We start from the raw sequence: 19743 nt of genomic DNA, 5'->3' as shown, positions 1-19743 counted from the left end.
AGTCGCCGCTCGCAGTTATTCGATGGAGAGATGACCGACCAGGATCTTGAGAAAGTCTTTCTGCTTCTGACGATCATCGAACTCCACATTCGACGCACATATTCCTCATGTCTGAATTGAAAAGGTGGTTAGGGGACGAAATGTAGAGATAATAGTAAAAAAGCTAGACTCGGCACTCTCTGTAAAAACTCAGCCAGTGCTCTAAGTTGGCACATTGTAAATAGCCGCGTAGCGGCTTCCTTTTTAACAAAGCCGCGAAGCGGCTGCGCCAAAATCACTACCAGTAGTTGATCTTATTGAACTATGGCTATTTTCTATTTAATTTAGTGTCTGTAAAACATCTTTAATGCCCTCTGATTGGAGTTGCCAAGCCTAGCTTAGGAGTTGATAGTTTTGAAGTTGAATAAGTTGCGACTGTATTTTCAGATGTGATAAATCTTTCCGGAGGGTTTTCCCTCCCGTCCGAAACCAGGATGATCTCTGGTTGTTGGCCAAACATTGGCACTGCTCTAGTTTCAGGCTCAATGTCCACTCCTGGCCTCTTTTCTTCTCCACTTCTCGGTTTTCTCAATAATTCTGAATAGAAGGAAAGTTAGTTAATGCGAGATTTTTTCACTTGTTTGTCTTTGAATTTTTTTGAAATAGAAAAAAATATTCAAAAAATTTAAGAGGCGCATGATTTGTACAGAAAACATGATAAAAGAGTGTTGTTTTTCGGAAAAATTTTCTTCAAATAAATAAATTTTAGCAAAAATGAAGCAGGGGATGTTTTTTTTTTCAGGGGTGGGGCTCATTTTTTTTAACTTCGGTTTTGAAAACGAGATAGGTTGATAAGGATATTTAAAATATTGAAATTTAGGAATTGAAAGTAATCTAGAAAGGAAAAAGATACAGTAACGCGCGGACAGAGTAATGCTGTGTTACTGCGAGTAAAAGGTTCAATTTTGACTAGTAGAAGGGTTGAGAGCAAAAGAGAAGAGCGGGAAAGAGAGATGAAAAAACAAAAGAACGCGACGGCGGTGGTTTACATTAGTAACTCGTTTGCGATCTGGTCCACCGCTCGGTGAGATTCCGACAGGTCTGGAGGCGCACGGATAGGGGCGTTTGAAGAATTCTGAAACAAAAGGGTTAGAATCTAACCGTTAGCGGCTTTTAGAAGAAACATGGAAATTCATTGCTTGTAACACCCCATTATGGGTTGACTTACTATTGAGGATTGTGCTGAAGCAGACTGCCTTGCCCTCGACTCGCGGATCTTCTCATGTTCTTTTCTTTTTTTCTCTTTAACTTTCTAGTTTTGGGTCAGTGAGAGAACTTTCTCAAGTTCTTTTTCATGTTCCTTCGAAATTCGAAAATTTCAGAATGAGAGATTATCTCTCCTCTGAGCACGTGCAGTGGTGGAGCACCAATCAGAATCTATGGCCCATAGTGGGGGCGGCGCCTACGCTTTGATCTCGCGCGCGACTTTCGATTTCGAGCCGAAAGCGCTCCGCGTATCAGCGCGCGCCCCTGATGGGCCCCTTGTCTCGCAGACTTGGATCGACAAATGCTCCCGAAATTCGGATCGGGTTTTCATCGGATTTTCTTGCAGCCCGAATTTGCCGATCGGGCTTTGGTCGGGTTTTCGTAGGGGAGTTTTCGGGTATTTATAGCGTTTTTTTCGGGTTTTTGTCGGGCTTGGGTTGGATTTTTAGATTCGGGATTTTGTACGAGATCCAACAAAAACTCGACAAAAACGTCGGTTTTCGATCGCGTGTCTGGTGGGCATTGTCGATCCTAGCTCGAAGACGCTTGCCATCAATTTATGACCATATTTAGTAGGATAAGATTAATTAATGATAACAAATGATATAAAATCTAATAATATAGAAACACTGACCCATGATTTACAATACTCTTTCTCTTCGTCGCTCAGTTTTGCCCAAAGTTCTTTTTGTCTAAGGCACTCTTTAACGAATCTCTCATCAGCAGTTAGTCTAGGTAAATAGGATCCAGGTCGGCCAGAGTTGGATGAAGCAGAGTTAGAAGAATTTGATTTGTGCGCGCTGCTGGGCCTGAAATGAAAAAAATCATAAAAAGAAAGAAGTGATGGAATAGAAAAAGGGTCAAGCACAATTAGATTCATTCAGACATTGAAATCCATCTTCCCAAGCCAAGAAAATAAAAATGACATAAATAATGAAAAAAGAAAGTGCTGCGGAAATTTAGCTCGAAGGACTGGGATCAGCAACCTGTGTAGAAAACTGAGTGATGAGAAACGAAGCGTCAACGCAGCTCTTTCAAATCCTCAGTCAGATTTTGAACACAGTTAGCTGAGCCCAGTCACAGGCATGCCACAGTTACAGTAGCCCAGACCTGTTTCACTTTACTTCTCAAGAAACTAGAATAAGGGGAGAAAGGGATGGTAACTTCCCTACTTTTGGCTGTAAACTTTAAGAGTCTCTCTTCTAGGGCCCCCTTGTTAGGACGATACTGAATAGTACCCTGCTTTTTTTGTTTTGTTTTCTCAGTCAAAAATACTCATGCTCAAGAATACCTCTTTAAATATTCAGAATACGGAACCTTTTTCGGTCCCAGGGACTTTTTCTGATTTTGACTGAACTCAAAGTTTTCGAAAGTGCTAATAATCTTAAAACGAAGCGATGGAGCGAACTGGACTTACATTTTCGAAGAGCTAGAGTTCCCGCTTTCGGGAACTTGGAGACGCGATTCGATCTCGCGCATACGATCTCGCGAACACGAGCCAGGAAGGCGAACTGGCGGTAGGGTCGGTTTGGGTCTGAAAAATGGGAGTTAGAGAGGTGGAGGCGAGATTTAACGCGCTCTATAAAGAAAGGGCGACTTACTCTTCTTTAACTCTGGATTCGGTCTTCATCCTCTTTGATCCTTCGGAGTCTTCGGCAGAGTAGGGCCTCTTGTTGCTGTGGGACGTCGAGTTGCTAGACTGATTGTGATGGTGGCTGCTTATTCTTCTGTGAGAAAGGCTGGAGTTGTGGTCGTTGCTGGAGGTTTCGCTAGCGCTTAAGTTGGAGTTGTTGAGTGAGTGAGTCTCAATGGCAGTGCCGGGGCAGAGTTGCTTGATTTCTGTCAGCCTTGTGGGGTGCTCCTTAAAGTTCGCGCGCATTAAAAAATGCAATCGAATCTAGTGCAAGAAGAACCTTAAGAACATCGATATATCTCTTCACATTAAGGATAAGGTCGTCCTCGGTCAGCGTCGGATCCAGGTAGCTCCACCACTCCTAGAATATATTAAGAAAAAAGCTACGATCAAATATGAGCGTTATTATAAGGGTATCTATGAGAGATATTGACTGAAACGAAAGTTTATCGTTTCGTTGTGGATACACTTAAGAATCATGTTCGATTCAACTTACCCTTCCTTCGCTGCTCCGGTCCATTTTGAACTTGCTCCATTTGATGCTCAAGTAGATGCAGGTAGCGGCGACGACTTCCGGCCGCATCTCGAGGCAGAACGTCGTCAAATTGAGCGAATTCGTCGCCATGAAGTAGGCGACGTGTGACAGTTCGCGTGGCGCTGTTACGGTAATGTTAACAGTCAGTTTTTTGGTCACCGGTTTTTACCTCGCATGAACTGTGTCGCCTTGATCACATGCTTATGCGGGTGATCGATCGTCACGTCGAAGCCGAACGTTTGCAGCATCAGCAGCTGAAAGAAGAAATGATAGAAAACACGCGATTCTAGAGCCACTAGAAACGAACCTCATGGTCGATGAGTTGGTTGAGCTTCCACTGGTACTCTTCGCTGTTCGGGTCCAAGGGCGGCTCAGGCGAGGATGCTCCTTTCCGCGTCCAGTCTTCCTTTACCTTCAGCACCTGCTCCACTTTTCTTGGGCTTTCTTCCACCTTCGACGCTAGAAACAGTGCCGCCGCGGCAACGTCGTATTTGTTGAATTTCTTAACATTTTTTGTTAACCATTTTGACAACTTCCAAGCTATATTAGTAACACCCTTATTTCTTAATTAGTTGGACTGCTTTAAAGTAATCGAAAATAATTTGAGAAGCCGCTTGTGGCTTCGAGCTACTAAAGTCGAAAAGACGCTTGCGGCTTTTTCTTTGAACAAAGCCGAAGTCTCAATTTATGTTGAATTCATGCATAGCCGCTACAAGACTTAGAATTTTGTTTCTCGAAGCCACAAGCGGCTTCTCGAGTCTATATGCAATACATAGAATTGGGGGTTTTTATAGAAGTGTCTGTTTGTACCTTGAAAGAATGGACCATGAAGAAGCGATGGCTAAAAACGATGGCGGTGTTGATGGGAAGCTGGGCGAGTTTGAGCTGCTTTCCGCACTCCTGAAATCCGTGTTCTAGAGATTCTAGAGCGCGAAGAACAGACCTGAATGAGGTTGGCCGCGTGCTGCCGATATCGCAGCTCGTCGTAGTGGCCGATCCCGTCCGATGCCGAGGGCGTGTCTTCGATTTCATTTTTACTAAAGAACCATCTCTCCTCTACTTTCTTTGCCGAGCGACGAGACTGGTTCGAACTCATCTGAAAACCACGCGTTTTTGATTAAAAAAGCTTGAAAATTTCAGAAATGGAAGAAAAAAAGGAGGCTGGAAATATCGGGCTGGTTCGGTTTCCATCATTCAGTACGATTCTTGGTGATTTGGAAATAATCGAAAAAGCTACTAGTTGAAAATTTGATTGGGACTGGAGTTAGCTGAAATAGGAGACGTCTGAGACATGAGCTGGCGTATTTTGACTGAGGATGGATTTAGGAAGAAGAGTTGCAACTTGAAAGATGGGCTTGGCGACCTGTGTGGAATCCTGAGTCAGGGTTCTGAAAGAGGCTCAATAATTAGCCGCGAAGCGGATTCTTTTCGAATGAAACCACTTTTTAATCTACGGAGATTTTTTTTATAGTTTTGCAGGACCCTGACTCAGGTTTTTACACAGGTTGCCAAGTCCAGGGAAAAGATCGAACAATATAGAACACATTAGTTGATTCAACGTTAATATGCGACAGTTAGTAATTCCGAAATCGGGAAAAATTGAACAAAGACTGAATAGAGGCCTAAAATTTGCTTCGCAAGATTTGAATTTTTTGACACATGTCCATGGAATTTGGGCTTCACTTTCACTGTCAGACAAGGGCTGTCGAGTAAATCGGTAGTCGTAAATTTTGTCTCGATTGAAAAGAATGAAATTTCTTTGGATTGCATAACGACTCGACATTGCATCACGATTACAAAAGTGAAAGAAACAATCAAGTTAATCGTTGACCGGAAAGATAAGTCGTGATCAAGGGAAATTCGTGTTTTTACAGTTTTCACTTCAGGCATTCTGTAATTTTCAACCCGACCAAAGAAGGGAATCAAACAATGTGAAGGAAACCTGAGTCAGGGCCCAAAAAGAGTTACACTGAAAAGCCGCGTGGAGGCGTTTATAAAAAGAAAGACGCGAAGCGGCTTTGCTAAATTACCAATACAATATGTTTGAAGACTTTTGCGTAACCGCTTCGCGACTTAATTTTAATAAAAGCCGCTACGCGGCTTTTCATGACAGGAGCCTTACTCAGGTTTTTGACACAGTACGCTGAGCTGAAGACCAAAGAATTCGGAATGGATAAGGAAACAATTTTTATTATTTAGTAATTTCACGCAGAGTTGACTTACGAATTTATCTACAATTTTGAGAGTTTCATTTTATATAAGATTGATAATTCATATTTCCCACTGAAAAAGACCTCGTCATTCTCAATTCCGCATAATATTTTTTGCATCAGTTTTTTCTTCTTTTCGACGATTCAAATTTCCACAAGCCACAATTTTTTTCTCACAAATCAAAAGAAATTCTTTTCTCCATTTCCAATTCGTTATTTCTTCCTTTTCAACCAATATTTGCCGAATCAACTCATTTTCCTCGCGTTTAAGTTTTGCTCTTGCGTTTTCTTCAGTTTTAAATCATGTTTTTCCTCATTTTAATCGTTTTAATTTGTTAATTTGCGGCGTTTTCGTACGCTCTTTCGTTGGCGAGAAAAAGGGAGAACGCCGCGTAATCGGGCGATGAGTCATCTCGCGCGCGTAGGCGGCGAGTTTTTTTCTCACGGAGTCACTGACTCGAGCACGTCGCTGAATAGTTATTTCGGAATTTTCTCAGAAATGAGGCAAATCTAGAATTAGCCTTCTGAATTACTTCGTAGAAACTTGTCTTATTGTAAATATCTTTCTGCAGTAACAATAACTACCGCAAACACATTATCTTATTGCATAGTTTAGTTATGGAGCTATTATTACTAGAAGAAGTTGTTGACAGTAAGAAAAATGACTAATTTGAGTTAAAATTAAGACACCACTTTAGCTCAATGTATCAGAAAGTTATCATCACATTGTGGAATCTTAACTACAGTGATTGTAGCCACTGTATTTCTCTGCTGAAGCTTCAAAGGCAAATACAGAAGCTACAATTACTTTTTGTCAAAATTCCACAGTAAGAGAACAACTTTTTGAAAGCTACAGTGGCGAATTAATTTTTAGCCCGCAGAGTCAAATTAATGCTTTTATCCAGTTGATTCCAGACTAATCCTTGCTTGTAAGAATACAGTTTTCCTCTTTAGAATGAAAAAAGATCCGAAGCGCTTGAAAAATTGTGAAGAAGTCTGACTCTAGCATGAATATTCGAATTTCAAATTGGGAAATCTTAATCCGAAAACGAACGAAAAGAAGAAGAAAAAGACGACACAACTTTTAGAGTAAATTTTAGTAAGTACTCATAATTAGATTATGACTGTTCTCGGCTCGGTTACCTGTGTTGAAAACCTGACTCAGGGTCCTTGAAGTGCGTTAGTGAAACTACGCGGCTTTTGTCAAAAAACCACATTCAGGACCCTGACTCAGGTATTCTACACAGGCAGTCTAGCCAAGATGATAGTAAAGAGTCTTTACTAAAGACAGTAGAAATGGACTTTGATCTGCACCGTGGGTGATAAGGCTCTAGCCTAATCCCCGTGTGAGTTGCATTCAGAAATTAGGGCGAGTTTGAAACTGAAATTTCGACGATTTCGAGTTTTTTACGAAAAAAAGGTGAAGAAAAGGTCGAATGTTTTTTTTTCAAAGAAAGGGGGTAAGAGAGAAGACCTCTCGAATCATTTTTTTTGAAGAGGCGCCCGAGCTTGAGGAGAAAAAAAAACAGACAAGGAACAATAGTGGGGCAGAATAATGCCAAGAAAGAGGAGATAAACAACCCCCGAAACCTTCCTTTTTTTCTAGAATTTGGAATGAAGATCTAGCTAAATCCCTAAAGCCCTGCATAATTGATCCCTTTCAATATCAATAATAGAAATAAGAAGCGAGAAACGAAGGGCCAAAATAGCTTTAATTAAAAAGAGCTGTTTTTATCCGATGGATAATCGAGAAAGAAACAATTTTCAATCAGAAGAAAAGAATTTTGAGAAAATGGCGCCGATTCTGCGGAGAAGAAAGGTCCATTTTAAGGATCAAGGTTGTGGAAAAGCTACTGATGTTTACCCCCTTAAATCCCCTTATTGAGCCCTAAGAGCGTCAAGGTCGATTAAATAAGGATTAGGATTCACTCGAATAATAGTTTTTCAACTAGAATTTCGGTACTTTTCTTAACAAAAACTTTCAGAAAACATGGACGACGGCGATTTGGAGCAGCCTCCGACGCCGGAAGACTACGATCGAGAGCGAGCTCGCAAGAATTTCTGCTTCGTTCTCGTTCGTAACGACAGACTCAAGAAGAACAAGCCGCGGCCAATTCATTCATCCTCGACGGCCGTTTCGGAATCGGAAGAAATCTTGAAGCACCGGCGATTCGTTGAAGACTTTGAAAACAATTTGAAGAAGGAAAGACTCTTCGTCGAGCGGCGAATGGAAATCGTCAATAACAAAAGCAAGGAGTTCGTGCTCATCGGAATTTCGGAAGAATTGCTCGAAGATTATGCTGAAAAGCTGGAAATAAAGCTTCCCATCGAGAGCGAAGGTATAACTTCCTCGTTTTTCTTTTCAGTTTCCAACTTTGCGATTTAGAGGAGAAACAAGAATCGGTGATCGCCCGGGCGCTCTACCGCTTCGATCCGTTCATGTCCCCAAATCTGCTTGCGCCGATGTGGCAGCAACTAGCGAACTGGACTGTGGAGAACGCGAACGCGCTCAAGTTCTACGAGAAGAAGAAACACTACATCGACGCGCGCTACCAAAAAGTCCGCCGAAAGGTCTTCCAGAAGTTCGCCTCCAACGAACTGATCAAACTCTCCAATCCAGATACAGTGTTTTCAAACAGCGTTCGGATTAGAGTGATTCAGGCTAGGGTGGGCGAATTCTCAAAATCATGATAATTTTCTCTAATAATTTTGCCCAACCATGGATTCAGTACATTTTGAAGCACACTGCTTACGGAAAAAACGCCGAAATCGGGATCGATCGACTCTTGGCCGAAGAAGTCTACGAAGACGCCTTCCCCCTCCACGAAACTGATACCGAAGAAACTGGCGAGAAGAAAGTCGGAGAAATCAAAGAGTCGAATCTGCGAACGATTTTGCGGGAAACATGGGCTTGCTGGGCAAAGTCCCTCTATTTTCAGCCGTTGTTTTTGATCAAGAGATATTTCGGACCGCAAATTGGTATTTACTTTACTTGGCTTGGCTGGTACACTCAAATGCTCATACTGCCAGCAGTCTTAGGGACCGTGCTCATAAATTATTACGGAAATCAACTGTTAAACTAGTTGAATAACTCTGAAAAGGCGATCTTGAGCTTGGACAAGGTCTGCTGGTAACGATGCGCCAGATAATGGGTTTCGCCGTGCTCGGCTGGGTAAACGATTCGCCGGTGCAGCGAGCAATGTGCAACGATACGCGAATCATGTGTCCGCCGTGCGACGGGCCGGCAAAGAGCTGCCGCTTCACCGTTTTGGAAGACTCGTGCGCCTCGGCCAAGATCAGCGCTGCCTTCGACAACAAGTGGACGGTGATTTACGCGTTGTTCATGGCCACCTGGGCGAAGATCTTTTGCCATCTCTGGGCCAGAAAGGAAGCGAAGATGAGCAACGACTGGAACTTGACGGAAGACTCGATCGACTCCGTCCGCGTCCAGTTCGAAAATCGAGCGAGGAAGATGCAGAACAGCCAGGGCAAGGGGAACATTCTCAACACGATTCTACAAAAACTCTATCCAGTTAAAGAAGAAGACGGAAGCTACAAAGTGAGCTACGTCCGAAAGCTACCGTATTTATTCGTCTCCGTCTCGATCATCCTCACGCTCTGTCTAATCGCAATTTTCGGCGTGTTAACAGTTCAGCTTTATCGACTCTGGATGGCTTCTTTCCTTACTGGGTTGGATTGGGACGATCGGATCACGGAGAACTCAGTTCTCATCGCTTCCGCTTCCTCAGTTTCTAGGGTGGCCAGTTTAATGGTATGGGTATGTGGGGGAGCAGTCTTTACACTGTAAATTTTACAGCTAATCATCCCCTTTTTTGAGTATCGTTGCCACCCTAGCTCAGTTTGCCTAAACATGGTTTTCATCTACTCACTGGACTGGGTCTTCCGTCTCGTAGCCAGCTGGCTAACCGAGTTGGAAATGCCGAAGTTGGACACTGCCTACGAAAAGAGCTACACCCTGAAAGTGTTCATGTTCAACGCGGTCAACTTTTGGGGGTCGATTTTCTACATCGCTTTCATCAAGGGACACGGTACTGGCACGCCGATTCGCTATCATCGCTGGCAGGGGATTAGTTCCGACAGTTATTATCGTCTGGAAGAGTGCCATCCCGCCGGCTGCTTGATGGGCAACGGATTTAAACATAAATGTCGTGAACTTTTTTACTAGTTTTCATCTGTAATGAGTGTAAATCCTCTTTGAAAAGACGTGTCCCTCCAACTGGGCATCATCCTCATTATCAAACAGGTAGTTTCCAACATCGTGGAACTAGCCTGGCCGTGGTGGAACGCCCGAAAGCAGAAAAAGACGAACAAGGGGTCGGACGAGAAGCCCTGGGTGCGTGACTACTTGCTCGCCAAGAATGAAAACCTGTGCTTGTTGAATGAGTACCAAGAAATGGCGATTCAGTTCGGATTCATCACCATTTTCGTCGCCACTTTTCCGCTCGCCCCGTTTTTTGCCCTGATGAATAATGTCATTGAGATTCGATTAGGAAAGGATGAAATCAAAAGTGAAAGGGCAACCATAGTTCATACGGAGGACCGTCGTTTCATCCCTTTTCGATAGATGCGTATAAATTTATTAAACTTCATCGACGGGCGCGATTTGTGATGGCTCGCTCGATCGGTGCCTGGGTTGGCATTCTTCGCACTGTAGCTTCGGTAAGTTAGATTACTATCAAGCCCCTAACAGGCTTTATTCAAGATCGCAGTATTGACTAACGCCCTGGTAGCCGGCTACACCTCCGACCTGGTCCCGAGGGTTGTGTACTCGACGATGTACGCTCCCAACTGCGCGCACTTGAGTCCACTGCTGCGGCCGATGAAGAACGAGTGCTACCGCGGCTACGTGGACTGGTCCACCCAAAGCGTCCATATTTCCCAGCTGGATTACGGGCTCCGTGAAGGTCAAAACGGCCAGCACCAGATTTGGACGATGAAAGACAAGTGGGATCACCGCCACTCCAACGACTTCTTCAAACAAGTCCTTTCCGACCGCCAAGAGTAAAAGCCCCTCTTTTTTCCAAATGAAGATTTCTTCTTTTAGTTTTTCTGTAATCAAAAACTGCCTCAACTCGCCCAGTTCTACCTCCGACGATGCTCGTTGCAAGTGCCATTACCGCGGCTTCGAAACAGAAGCTTACTACATCGTCTTCTGCGGCAGACTCATGTTCATTCTCCTATTCGAGCATATTGTTCAGGTACAGTTTCAAAGCTCGTTTTTACAATAATTTTGATCATTGTAGTTCATGAAATGGACAGTTTTGCGGATGCTGCCCAACCACACTGAAAAATTAATGAAAGAAAATTTGAAAAAAGAACGCCTCCGCCAGCAGAAATTCCACGAACTAGACACCAACCACAATTTGAATTCGAGCGACAAGACACATCCTTCCCTTCTAGAGTTCAATTCAAGCGACGACAATAATGCCGACGAAAGTACACTTCTCGTGAAAACTTGACCCTTCTGTCCTCTTTTTATATATTGAACAAATGCTAATATACATATTCTTTTATACCATTTTCTGAAAATCAGATGGTGCCTTTTTATTTATTCTAGTCTCTGTTTGTTAACTCAACTCAATTTTCTTGTCATATGACTAACCCAGTTATTATTGAAAAGGAAAGAGACGGTTCTACAAATATTTTTCTTAAAAGTTTCACAAGTTATCCACCTCCTGCCTTTTTTGATTTCGAAAATAATAATTCACCAAAGTTGATAAAAAAAATTTTAATTGAGAATTGCTAGAATGGGGGGATTCATACGCGTTCACTGGATTGATATCGACGCAGAGAAGGCGAGAAATACTGTCACTAAAGGAACTGATAAGCAATTGAGTACAGTGATTAGTAATTGTTGTCAGACTGTCCAGCAACCTGAGTAGAAACTTTAGTAAAAGTCTTGATTTCTGTTTTTTGATCCTCGACAGTAAACACAGGTCTGAGTCACTCACACAGGACCTGAAGAGATTAGAAAACAGTGGCTTCGATTTCATAAAAGTCGCTACGCTTTCAGATCTTTCAGGACCCTGACTCAGCTTTTTTAAACAGCCTCTCGTGTCGAAATTACTGACAGTAGTAGTTTTTGAATAGTCTTTAAAAAAACGAGTTGTCGATCAAATAACCCAGCGCAGAAAGAAGGAAACTTGTTCACTCTGCAAGTGTGCATCAAAGAATATGAAAACGGGGCACACATCCAACGCAAGAAAACGATCTTGCTCGAGTTCCGAAAATCGTTCGACTCGCATCCTCGGCCGGACAGACTAGCCCAGTTCATCATCGCGCAGGGCCCAGAACAGACCGTCATCGGCACCACGAGTATTTTGATCACTGCGCTTTCCAAAGCTACCAACGGAACGTCGAATATTATTAAATTGCCATTCAAGGCGACTCCCCTCGGATCCAGAACAGAAGTCGAGTACTTTATCAAGGCACGGCTACACGATCTAACTTGAAAAAATAACAAAAAGCTATGAAAATTTTGAAAGGATTTTTAAAGTTCGAGAAGCCGCTTTCGGCTTCGAGCCTAAAGAATGAGCCGCGCATAGCGCGGCTGTCATTTTTTGAGACAAAAAAGATAATTCTTAAGGCTCGGAGCCGCAAGTTGCTTCTCGATTTAAAAGATCTGATCAAAATTTCTATAGATATTCGTCTCTTCCTTCATTTTCTCTTTCTCTCTCTTTAGCGAGTCATTTATTTTGAGTTCTAAAGAGTTAATCTTAATTTTTGGATCAATGAAGCGTCAACAACTAAACGATCTTTCGTTGAGCCGTTTCGTTCAGGTGTACGTGAAACTGTACGAAGAGAGCGCGCCATTGACGCAGTCGATCAGCGGCCATGACACGAGGTACCTGTTTGAAATTAAGCTACAATTAGGGCGAGATAAAACGAACGCGTTCTACATTGAATGAGTTTTATTTTGGGAGCTCACTCGTTTGTAAAAATTGTTATGTTCCGAAACGTAGAAGTGTAAATGTAGATCGCGCGAGCTCTAGTAGAGACGAATATTTTTAAACTGAAATAAAATAAATAAATTTTTAAAATTGCAAATTTCAGATTTTATCCCTCATTCATCCCTTTTTTAAGTGTCAACGCAACAGATCCTATGGAAAGGGTTCAGGTACATTATCTATATTAGTAGTAGTTACAAATTAGCGGACAGAAATGAGTATCACGGTAACTCTTTATCAAGGGCCGAGCCTTATTTATGCATAAAAATAAGGGGGTCACTAGACTAACTGCTGGTGAAAACTGTCTGATTGGAAAATGATGCCTATTCGCTTTATTAATAATTAACAAAGATGCCTAAATTGACCAGTAATTCTAGAGGACGGAGCTGAAACGCCATCGCGGTGCGATCAAAAATCAAGATGCTGAATACCACCAGTTGGGCCACGCCTTCCAGCGCCACTACTTCCGCCAGCCGACTTACTGCGGCCACTGCCAGGAGTTCGTCTGGGGCCTCACTTCCAAACAAGGCTTCCTATGCAAGTACTGCTCCATGGCCTGCCACAACCAGTGTATTGAGAAGATCTTCACTCCTTGCCAAAACAGCACTCAAGCCGCTACATCGGCGAATCCCGGCTCCGTCGCCATCACCAAGTCTTTCAACATTAATATTCGTCACAAGTTCAAAGTTACCACACTCAAGGTATAATTTAGTCATTCAGAAATGAGAAACCCCTAAATTCTTTGGCAGTTTTCAACCCCTTTCTTTCAGTGGCCGACGCATTGCCGCCACTGTGGCCAGTTCATTTTCGGCCTGTTCAAGCAGGGAGCTGTCTGCACCGAGTGCGGCTTCACCGTCCACAAGAAATGCATCGAGCAAGTGGCGAACACCTGCGGCACGAATATGAAAGAAATCAGCGTCGCCCTGGCCGAGTTGGAGAACAAAAATCTTCTTCCAAAGAAAGTGGAGGGCGGCGCTTCCGGCGACACCATCGTCCCCCTGCCGACCTTCGACGCCGAAGAAGAAGAAAACATTTATTTGCCGCCTTCCGAATACGAAACTTATAAGCCCAAGACTGCGCCCAAACCGCCCGTTAGGAAATTGGCTAAAATCAACCCCATGAACCAGGATTTTTATATCATATAAATTATAATGAATTCGTATTATGAAAACTTGCTTCTTGTTTTTAAACTCAAGTTGCGAAGCCGAAATAAGACAAACGACGATCGTGAAGCGAGGCAAATTGGAGGCGCTAATGAAGATCGATAATTTTACTTACACTGTTGTCCTTGGAAAAGGCTCCTTTGGAAAAGTGCTATTAGCCAAGATTGTCGGCTGCGGGGAAGTTGTTGCTGTCAAAGGAATGGTTCTTTTTCATAAGAGATAAAGGGGTAGACCTGTACTACTGTTCTGTTATTTTGAAGTACCTAGACAAAAGCGATGCAAAAACATACAGTAATGACAAACGGGGATGTCATGTCAACAGCAGTCGAAAAGCGAATGCTGGAACTTGCTGGCGAGCACCCTTACTTGGCACACTTGGTAGCGACGTTACAAGACGAAGCCTATTTATATTTCGTGATGGAGTACCTCTCCGGTGGTGACTTGATGCATTGGATTCAGAAGAAACGCGTTTTCAGGTGAATTTTTAAAATTTGAATGTTGGCTCTGGAAATCGGACTCCGATTGAAAAGTGCCGCGAAATCGCTTCGGCTAATTTTTCTATCGTTTTTGATCTTTATTTTTTCAGTCGTGATGTTTCGACTTTCTACGCGGCGGAAATCTACTCGGGCCTAAAGTTCCTCCACCAGAGAAAAATCGTCTACCGCGATCTCAAGCTGGACAACGTCCTTCTCGACAAGGAAGGACACTGTAGAATCGCCGACTTTGGAATGTGCAGAGAGAATGTCTCCGAAAATAACAAGTAAGAAACTGGCCTCCTGGAAGACTGAGATTCTAGCGCGTTTTTGTTTTAGGTGTCATACTTTTTGTGGGACGCCGGAATACCTCGCTCCAGAGATTATAAGAAGAGACTTGTATACTTTCTCCGTCGATTGGTGGAGCTACGGGGTCCTCGTTTACGAAATGCTAACTGGTAAGTCATCGGGTTGAAAGCATAAGGAAGTGACACCCTTAATCTATACCACCAAAAAAGTAGGGACTTTTTCCTTGTTAGTTCAAACTTTATTCAATTTTGAAGAAGAAAAAAAGGGTGTCACTTTCTTTAAATCGAAAGGAAAGATAAAACAAAGATCGATATTTTTCGGACTTTCAATGCTCATTCTTTTCTAGGAAACTCTCCCTTCCACGGCGATCCAGTTGAAAATCTCTACGAGTCGATCCAAAACGACGACGTTCCCTACCCAAGAAAGATGGACAGCGACGCGCGCGAGTTGTGCAAAGGAGTAAGCACCAATGTTCTTAGATCAGTCTAGTTATGAATGATTTTAGCTGTTTGAGCGGCGGCCAGAGCGACGATTGGGCGTCAAGTGCGACGTCAAGAAGCATCCATTCTTCAAAAGCATCGATTTCGAGAGACTGGAAAACAAGCAAATTGCCCCTCCCTTCCGCCCTCCAACGGTAAGAGAAAATCATCAATGAACTCGAGGCTCAAGAATGCAAATTTTAGATTTCGAATTTCAACGATCCTTCTACCGTCGATCAAGAATTCAAAGATCTAAGGATAGTTTACGAACGACAATAACTTTAATCAGAGTTAACAACTGAGTCATAAATAGAGAAGCCGCTTGCGGCTTCGAGTAAAAACAAGATAAGCCGCAGAAAGTAGCTCGACAATCTGTTGAAAAGCCTGACTCAGGGTATTAAAGCTCTTCCGGACCCTGACTCAGGTCTATATACAGATAATCGAATAAAGCTTCAAAATTTTTCGTAAACTCGGCCAAGCCCGCGAGTGTCCATCGTGAGCCGCGAAAAGATCGAAGACATCGACCAAAAAGTGTTCCGCACCTTCGACACTATCAACCCCCGCGCCCACGAGATCGTACGCGTCCACTAAACTTCAAGAAAAAAAACTTCAAAAATTCAAAACTTCACCTGTTCAAAAAACCCAAAACCAAAAAACACCCTCTTCAATCTCTCAAATCTCTTCCATGTCTTCGACGAGTTCCAAGCTGAAAGAAAAAGAAGCGAGAAAGAAATCTTAATCAGTTCCAATCTATCTTCTTTCTTTTTAGCCTTTTTTTGTAAATTTAAAATTGTCAAATTATTTCTTCGTTCAATCCTTTTGTTTATGAATCAAAACTGCTGCCCCTTTATATTTTCAAAATTCAACATTTACAAGTTCGAAAATTCAAACTCAAATTCATATGCAATTATTTCTATTTCGTCACAAGTCCATATCCACCACTATGCTTTTAAATCTCACCTAATAATAACCTTATGAGACCCTTAATTCCCTCGAGGAATCGCCTTAAGGAGCTCCATTAGATGGAGTCCATCTAAGGATCCCCTAAAGAGAATATTAAGGACACACCCAATGCCGTTAGCTTGAGGGGTGGGCTCGGTTAGGCAACCTGTATATAAAACCTGAGTCAGGGCCCTGACTACGCTGCTTTTTCAAGACCTTGATTTAGGTTTTACATACATCATCCCGAGCCCTTCTGAAGCTGACGGGTAGGAAGGTTCCTACTATCGCCTGTAGAAGCTTGCTACTTATTAAGGGAGTGACAGAGATATCTTAAGGGCGTGAGCTCGATAAATCTCTTTGTTTTATGAAAATCCAACTCCGTTAAATCTTTTAATTATTTCTGTATATGATTCTCATCTATTCCTTTTCGTCGTATTTATTATTGTTCCTAGCTATCTTCATTTTCGTAAATATATATATTCCGAACAATGCAGTTATTATCATTCTTTAAAAGAAACGATAAAAGTATAATTGATCTTCGCTTTTTTCCCTTTTGACTCCCTTGTTCAATGACCCAGTTTCTTTTTGACTGGTGATACCCTTAATTCTCGCTGCGCAAAACTTATTTCTCTTTGTTGAAAATCAACCTCTTTCTTTTTTCTAAAATTCGCTTTTAATTTTTGTTATCAATTCTTATTTATTCTTTCTTATTTTCAGTTACGCTTCTTATCGTTTATGATGAAAACAACTTCTCTCTCTACCTTTCCTATCGATATTTTTACGCCCTCCCTCTATTCTATTTTACCATATTCGCTCAAAGGAAAAATGAGTGATGTAAATGTTCCTCTATCAGAATTTCTTATTTCAAATCGTTCTCATATCCAAATCAAGTAAAAAATGACTTTCGCGAAAGTCAGAAAAGAAAGTTGCGCCATAGCGCCACCATCTGACTCGCCCCGAGGCGCGTTCTTTTTTGTTGTTTCATTCCGATTCCGCGAACTCCTATTTCCAATTCGAAAATCGCTCAACTGCATTCCACTCCTCTTTTTCCGGGACTTTTCAAAACTCGGAAAAATTAAGAACAAAATAAACACGCCCTTTGACCTGTTTCTTCAGAAAAAGAGAGAAAAACGAAAGCGGCTCAAGAATGGAATCCGAAGTCAGAAAGGAAGCGGATCAATTTTAAATGATAAATATTTAATTAAGTGGCCCCTTATTTATATTTAATTGATGCTGTCAATAATCACCCAGCAAATTCAGACATACTTGTTTTTTATTTGTTTTACAAATGGTGTTAAATAAAAATCAGGCCACTCTTACCGAAAATTGCCTAAAAGACAGAATGACTTGATAGCCTTATTTTGATAAAAAGTTAGGCTCAGCAAGCTGTGTAGAGAACCTGAGTCGGGGTCCTAAAAAGCTTAATTTTGGGGGAGCCGCTCTTTTAGGAACCTGACTCACGTTTTCTAACAGGTTGTCGATCTTAGAAAGTTAACGAAGTCTACCCCCTTACCTCTAAATCATGCTAAAAGTGAATTGGTTTTCTTGATCGCGCCAAAGCGGCCACTGGCAAAAGTGGACTCCATACCTATGGAAGAGCTGATCCAAGGCGCGCCCGAGCCGACAAATCCCAGCAGCAGCCAAGCTGGGATTATCAAAGACGAAGACATTCCACAATCGGGCGACACGGGCGCTCTCTCCAAAATGCTCGCTCATCTGCCGGCGCGCTGGCGTAACTGGTGGATCCGTGTTTCTACTTCTTTCTTAATGCTTTTTGGCTTCATCTTCATCGGCTATCTTGGCCCTCTTGCCATAGTCCTTCTCATTCTCGCCATTCAACTCAAGGCCTTCCATGAAGTAAGATCTCAAGAAATCGACATACTATTCATTTTTTACTAAAATGAAGCCGCTTTCAGCTTCGAGATCATTAGTATAACTGCGCTTCGCGCGGCTTCTCGCTTTTAGTCATAAATGTGAAAGTCTAGATGAGTTGCTTTCAATAAACTATCATTACAGATCATCACAATCGGGTACATGGTGTACCGCAACTACGAGCTTCCGTGGTTCCGCTCGATCTCGTGGTACTTCCTCTTCTGCGCCAACTATTACTTCTACGGAGAGACGATCAACGAGTACTTCGGCAGTGTGCTCCAGAAGGACGTCGCGTTGCACTTCCTCTTCAAACACCACCGCATCATTTCCTATGCAATGTACAGCTGCGGCTTTATCGCTTTCGTCTGCTCCCTCGTCAAGACCTTCTATCGCTTGCAGTTCTTCATGTTCGGCTGGACGCACTGCACTCTGCTCATGGTCGTTGTATCCGTAAGTTTCACTTTGGAGACATAGAGGAGTACTGATCTTTCAGAGCCATCTCTGCATGCAAAATATATTCGACGGAGTGATCTGGTTCTGTCTTCCCGTGCTGCTCGTTTGCGCCAACGACACTTGGGCCTATATTTGCGGGTTCTTCCTTGGGAAGCGTTTCATCAACCAGCCTCTCACCAAGCTCTCGGTTTGCCACTCCTTTTTGCACCTTTCTCACCGTTGTTTTTTCAGCCGAAAAAGAGTTGGGAAGGGTTCGTCGGTGGTTTCATATGCACGCTGATTTGGGGCTTCATTTTTTCCTGGTTCTTGACTCGTTTTCCGATTCTAACTTGTCCGGTTCGACTTGATGCCAACTGGCACGTGCTTTCCACTTGCGAGCCATCCGAGTATTTCATTCCCGTGGAACATACAGTTCCGATCATTTTGCGACCGCTGTTTGGCTTGTTCGGCGTCGGCGAGGTACCAAAATCAGGATGAAAAAGGGTGATAAATGCCAAATTTTAGACGGTTTTGATCCGCCCGTTCCAGTACCACATCGCCGCGCTGGGCGTTTTCGCCTCTTTCATTGCACCTTTCGGCGGCTTCTTCGCTTCCGGATTCAAACGAGCATTCAAAGTCAAAGACTTTGGCGATTTAATTCCTGGCCATGGAGGCGTCATGGGTAAGCGGCTATAATCTCCGGCGAAGAATTCAACGAATACTTCTTTTAGATCGAATGGATTGTCATTTCGTGATGCAGTCATTTACCAATGTCTACTTGAGCACTTTTATTCGGACTCCGTCTGTTCAGACCGTTCTTCTAGCCGCGATGAAGCTTTCTACGGCTGATCGAGTAAGTCCACGGGTATCAGCTGAGCTTGGGAACCTGTGTAGAAAACCTGAGTCAGGATCCTAAAAGAAAGGTCCCTGACTCAGGTTTCCTACACAGTTTGCCGAGCCTAGATGGTCCCTCCCTCGATTCTCTCTGAGAAGTAATACTCATTTTTATCATTTTAGGAGTGGTTGATAGAGCAACTTCAAGGCATCATCGACTAGCCCTTTATCTTCGTCGAAAAAGCGCTTTATACAATTATTAATAATATTATTATTATCTTCTTTCTTTTCATATTTGCCATCACCTCCACCGAATTTCACGTCAACTTCATGAAACTAGTTCCGCCTCAAGTATTTACAGTAAAATACAGTAATTCGTGTTTTTATTTCAATTTTCTTCTCGCCTCGTCTAAAAAATCGTCTTATCTCTTTTTCCAAAAAGGCAACAAAAAAAACAACGCGACCCAAAATCATTTCTTCAACCCAAAGTGAAAACTCATCTTATTAACCAACTGCAACTAGTAATGTAAGTTAATGTTGCAAAAGAGTAACTGTACAGTTCGTAACCCGTTGATTGTTTTTTTTAAACGTCAAGTTCAAAAAATAAATGAATTCTTGAAAAATGAAATTTTCGAAAAAGAACATCTG

General features: G+C 42.6%; 5 protein-coding genes across 5 annotated transcripts; 4 read left to right on the top strand and 1 right to left on the bottom strand.

Moving 5' to 3' along the window:
* The first annotated feature begins 443 nt into the window (after window positions 1-443).
* On the top strand, window positions 444-9446 carry LOC145709770 (anoctamin-4-like). Its single transcript, XM_081787469.1, has 2 exons — window positions 444-448; window positions 8769-9446. The coding sequence occupies exon 2, from the start codon at window positions 8772-8774 to the stop codon at window positions 9429-9431; it is 660 nt and encodes a 219-aa protein (XP_081643595.1). The 5' UTR covers window positions 444-448; window positions 8769-8771; the 3' UTR covers window positions 9432-9446.
* On the bottom strand, window positions 603-4546 carry LOC145709766 (cyclin-T1-like). The gene is made up of 11 exons (XM_081787465.1): window positions 4357-4546; window positions 4224-4313; window positions 3721-3915; window positions 3583-3667; window positions 3375-3535; window positions 3159-3239; window positions 2847-3106; window positions 2663-2779; window positions 1880-2054; window positions 1208-1291; window positions 603-1114 (listed from the first exon to the last, which is right to left on the bottom strand). The coding sequence occupies exons 1-11, from the start codon at window positions 4507-4509 to the stop codon at window positions 1025-1027; spliced, it is 1491 nt and encodes a 496-aa protein (XP_081643591.1). The 5' UTR covers window positions 4510-4546; the 3' UTR covers window positions 603-1024.
* Window positions 6582-8752, top strand: LOC145709768 (anoctamin-4-like). Its single transcript, XM_081787467.1, has 4 exons — window positions 6582-6722; window positions 7609-7962; window positions 8010-8284; window positions 8353-8752. Exons 2-4 carry the CDS (start codon window positions 7614-7616, stop codon window positions 8704-8706), a joined length of 978 nt encoding a protein of 325 aa, XP_081643593.1. The 5' UTR covers window positions 6582-6722; window positions 7609-7613; the 3' UTR covers window positions 8707-8752.
* Window positions 9447-9494: 48 nt separating the features above from the next.
* On the top strand, window positions 9495-17048 carry LOC145709364 (protein kinase C delta type-like). Its single transcript, XM_081787046.1, has 19 exons — window positions 9495-9672; window positions 9847-10152; window positions 10209-10303; window positions 10347-10645; window positions 10689-10842; window positions 10888-11080; window positions 11735-12072; window positions 12424-12488; window positions 12728-12761; window positions 12969-13292; window positions 13362-13687; window positions 13806-13944; window positions 14022-14230; window positions 14341-14514; window positions 14567-14685; window positions 14883-14995; window positions 15042-15170; window positions 15220-15272; window positions 15495-17048. The coding sequence occupies exons 1-19, from the start codon at window positions 9495-9497 to the stop codon at window positions 15604-15606; spliced, it is 3360 nt and encodes a 1119-aa protein (XP_081643172.1). The 3' UTR covers window positions 15607-17048.
* A 446-nt stretch (window positions 17049-17494) lies between these two features.
* On the top strand, window positions 17495-19481 carry LOC145709767 (phosphatidate cytidylyltransferase 1-like). The gene is made up of 7 exons (XM_081787466.1): window positions 17495-17814; window positions 17974-18279; window positions 18323-18469; window positions 18514-18741; window positions 18787-18943; window positions 18993-19114; window positions 19279-19481. Exons 1-7 carry the CDS (start codon window positions 17548-17550, stop codon window positions 19315-19317), a joined length of 1266 nt encoding a protein of 421 aa, XP_081643592.1. The 5' UTR covers window positions 17495-17547; the 3' UTR covers window positions 19318-19481.
* The last annotated feature ends 262 nt before the right edge of the window (window positions 19482-19743 follow it).

The sequence above is a fragment of the Oikopleura dioica genome, chromosome XSR (genome assembly GCF_907165135.1).
Source record: "Oikopleura dioica chromosome XSR, OKI2018_I68_1.0, whole genome shotgun sequence".
In the NCBI taxonomy this organism is placed as follows: domain Eukaryota; kingdom Metazoa; phylum Chordata; class Appendicularia; order Copelata; family Oikopleuridae; genus Oikopleura; species Oikopleura dioica.
This window is presented reverse-complemented; position numbering and strand designations above follow the sequence as displayed.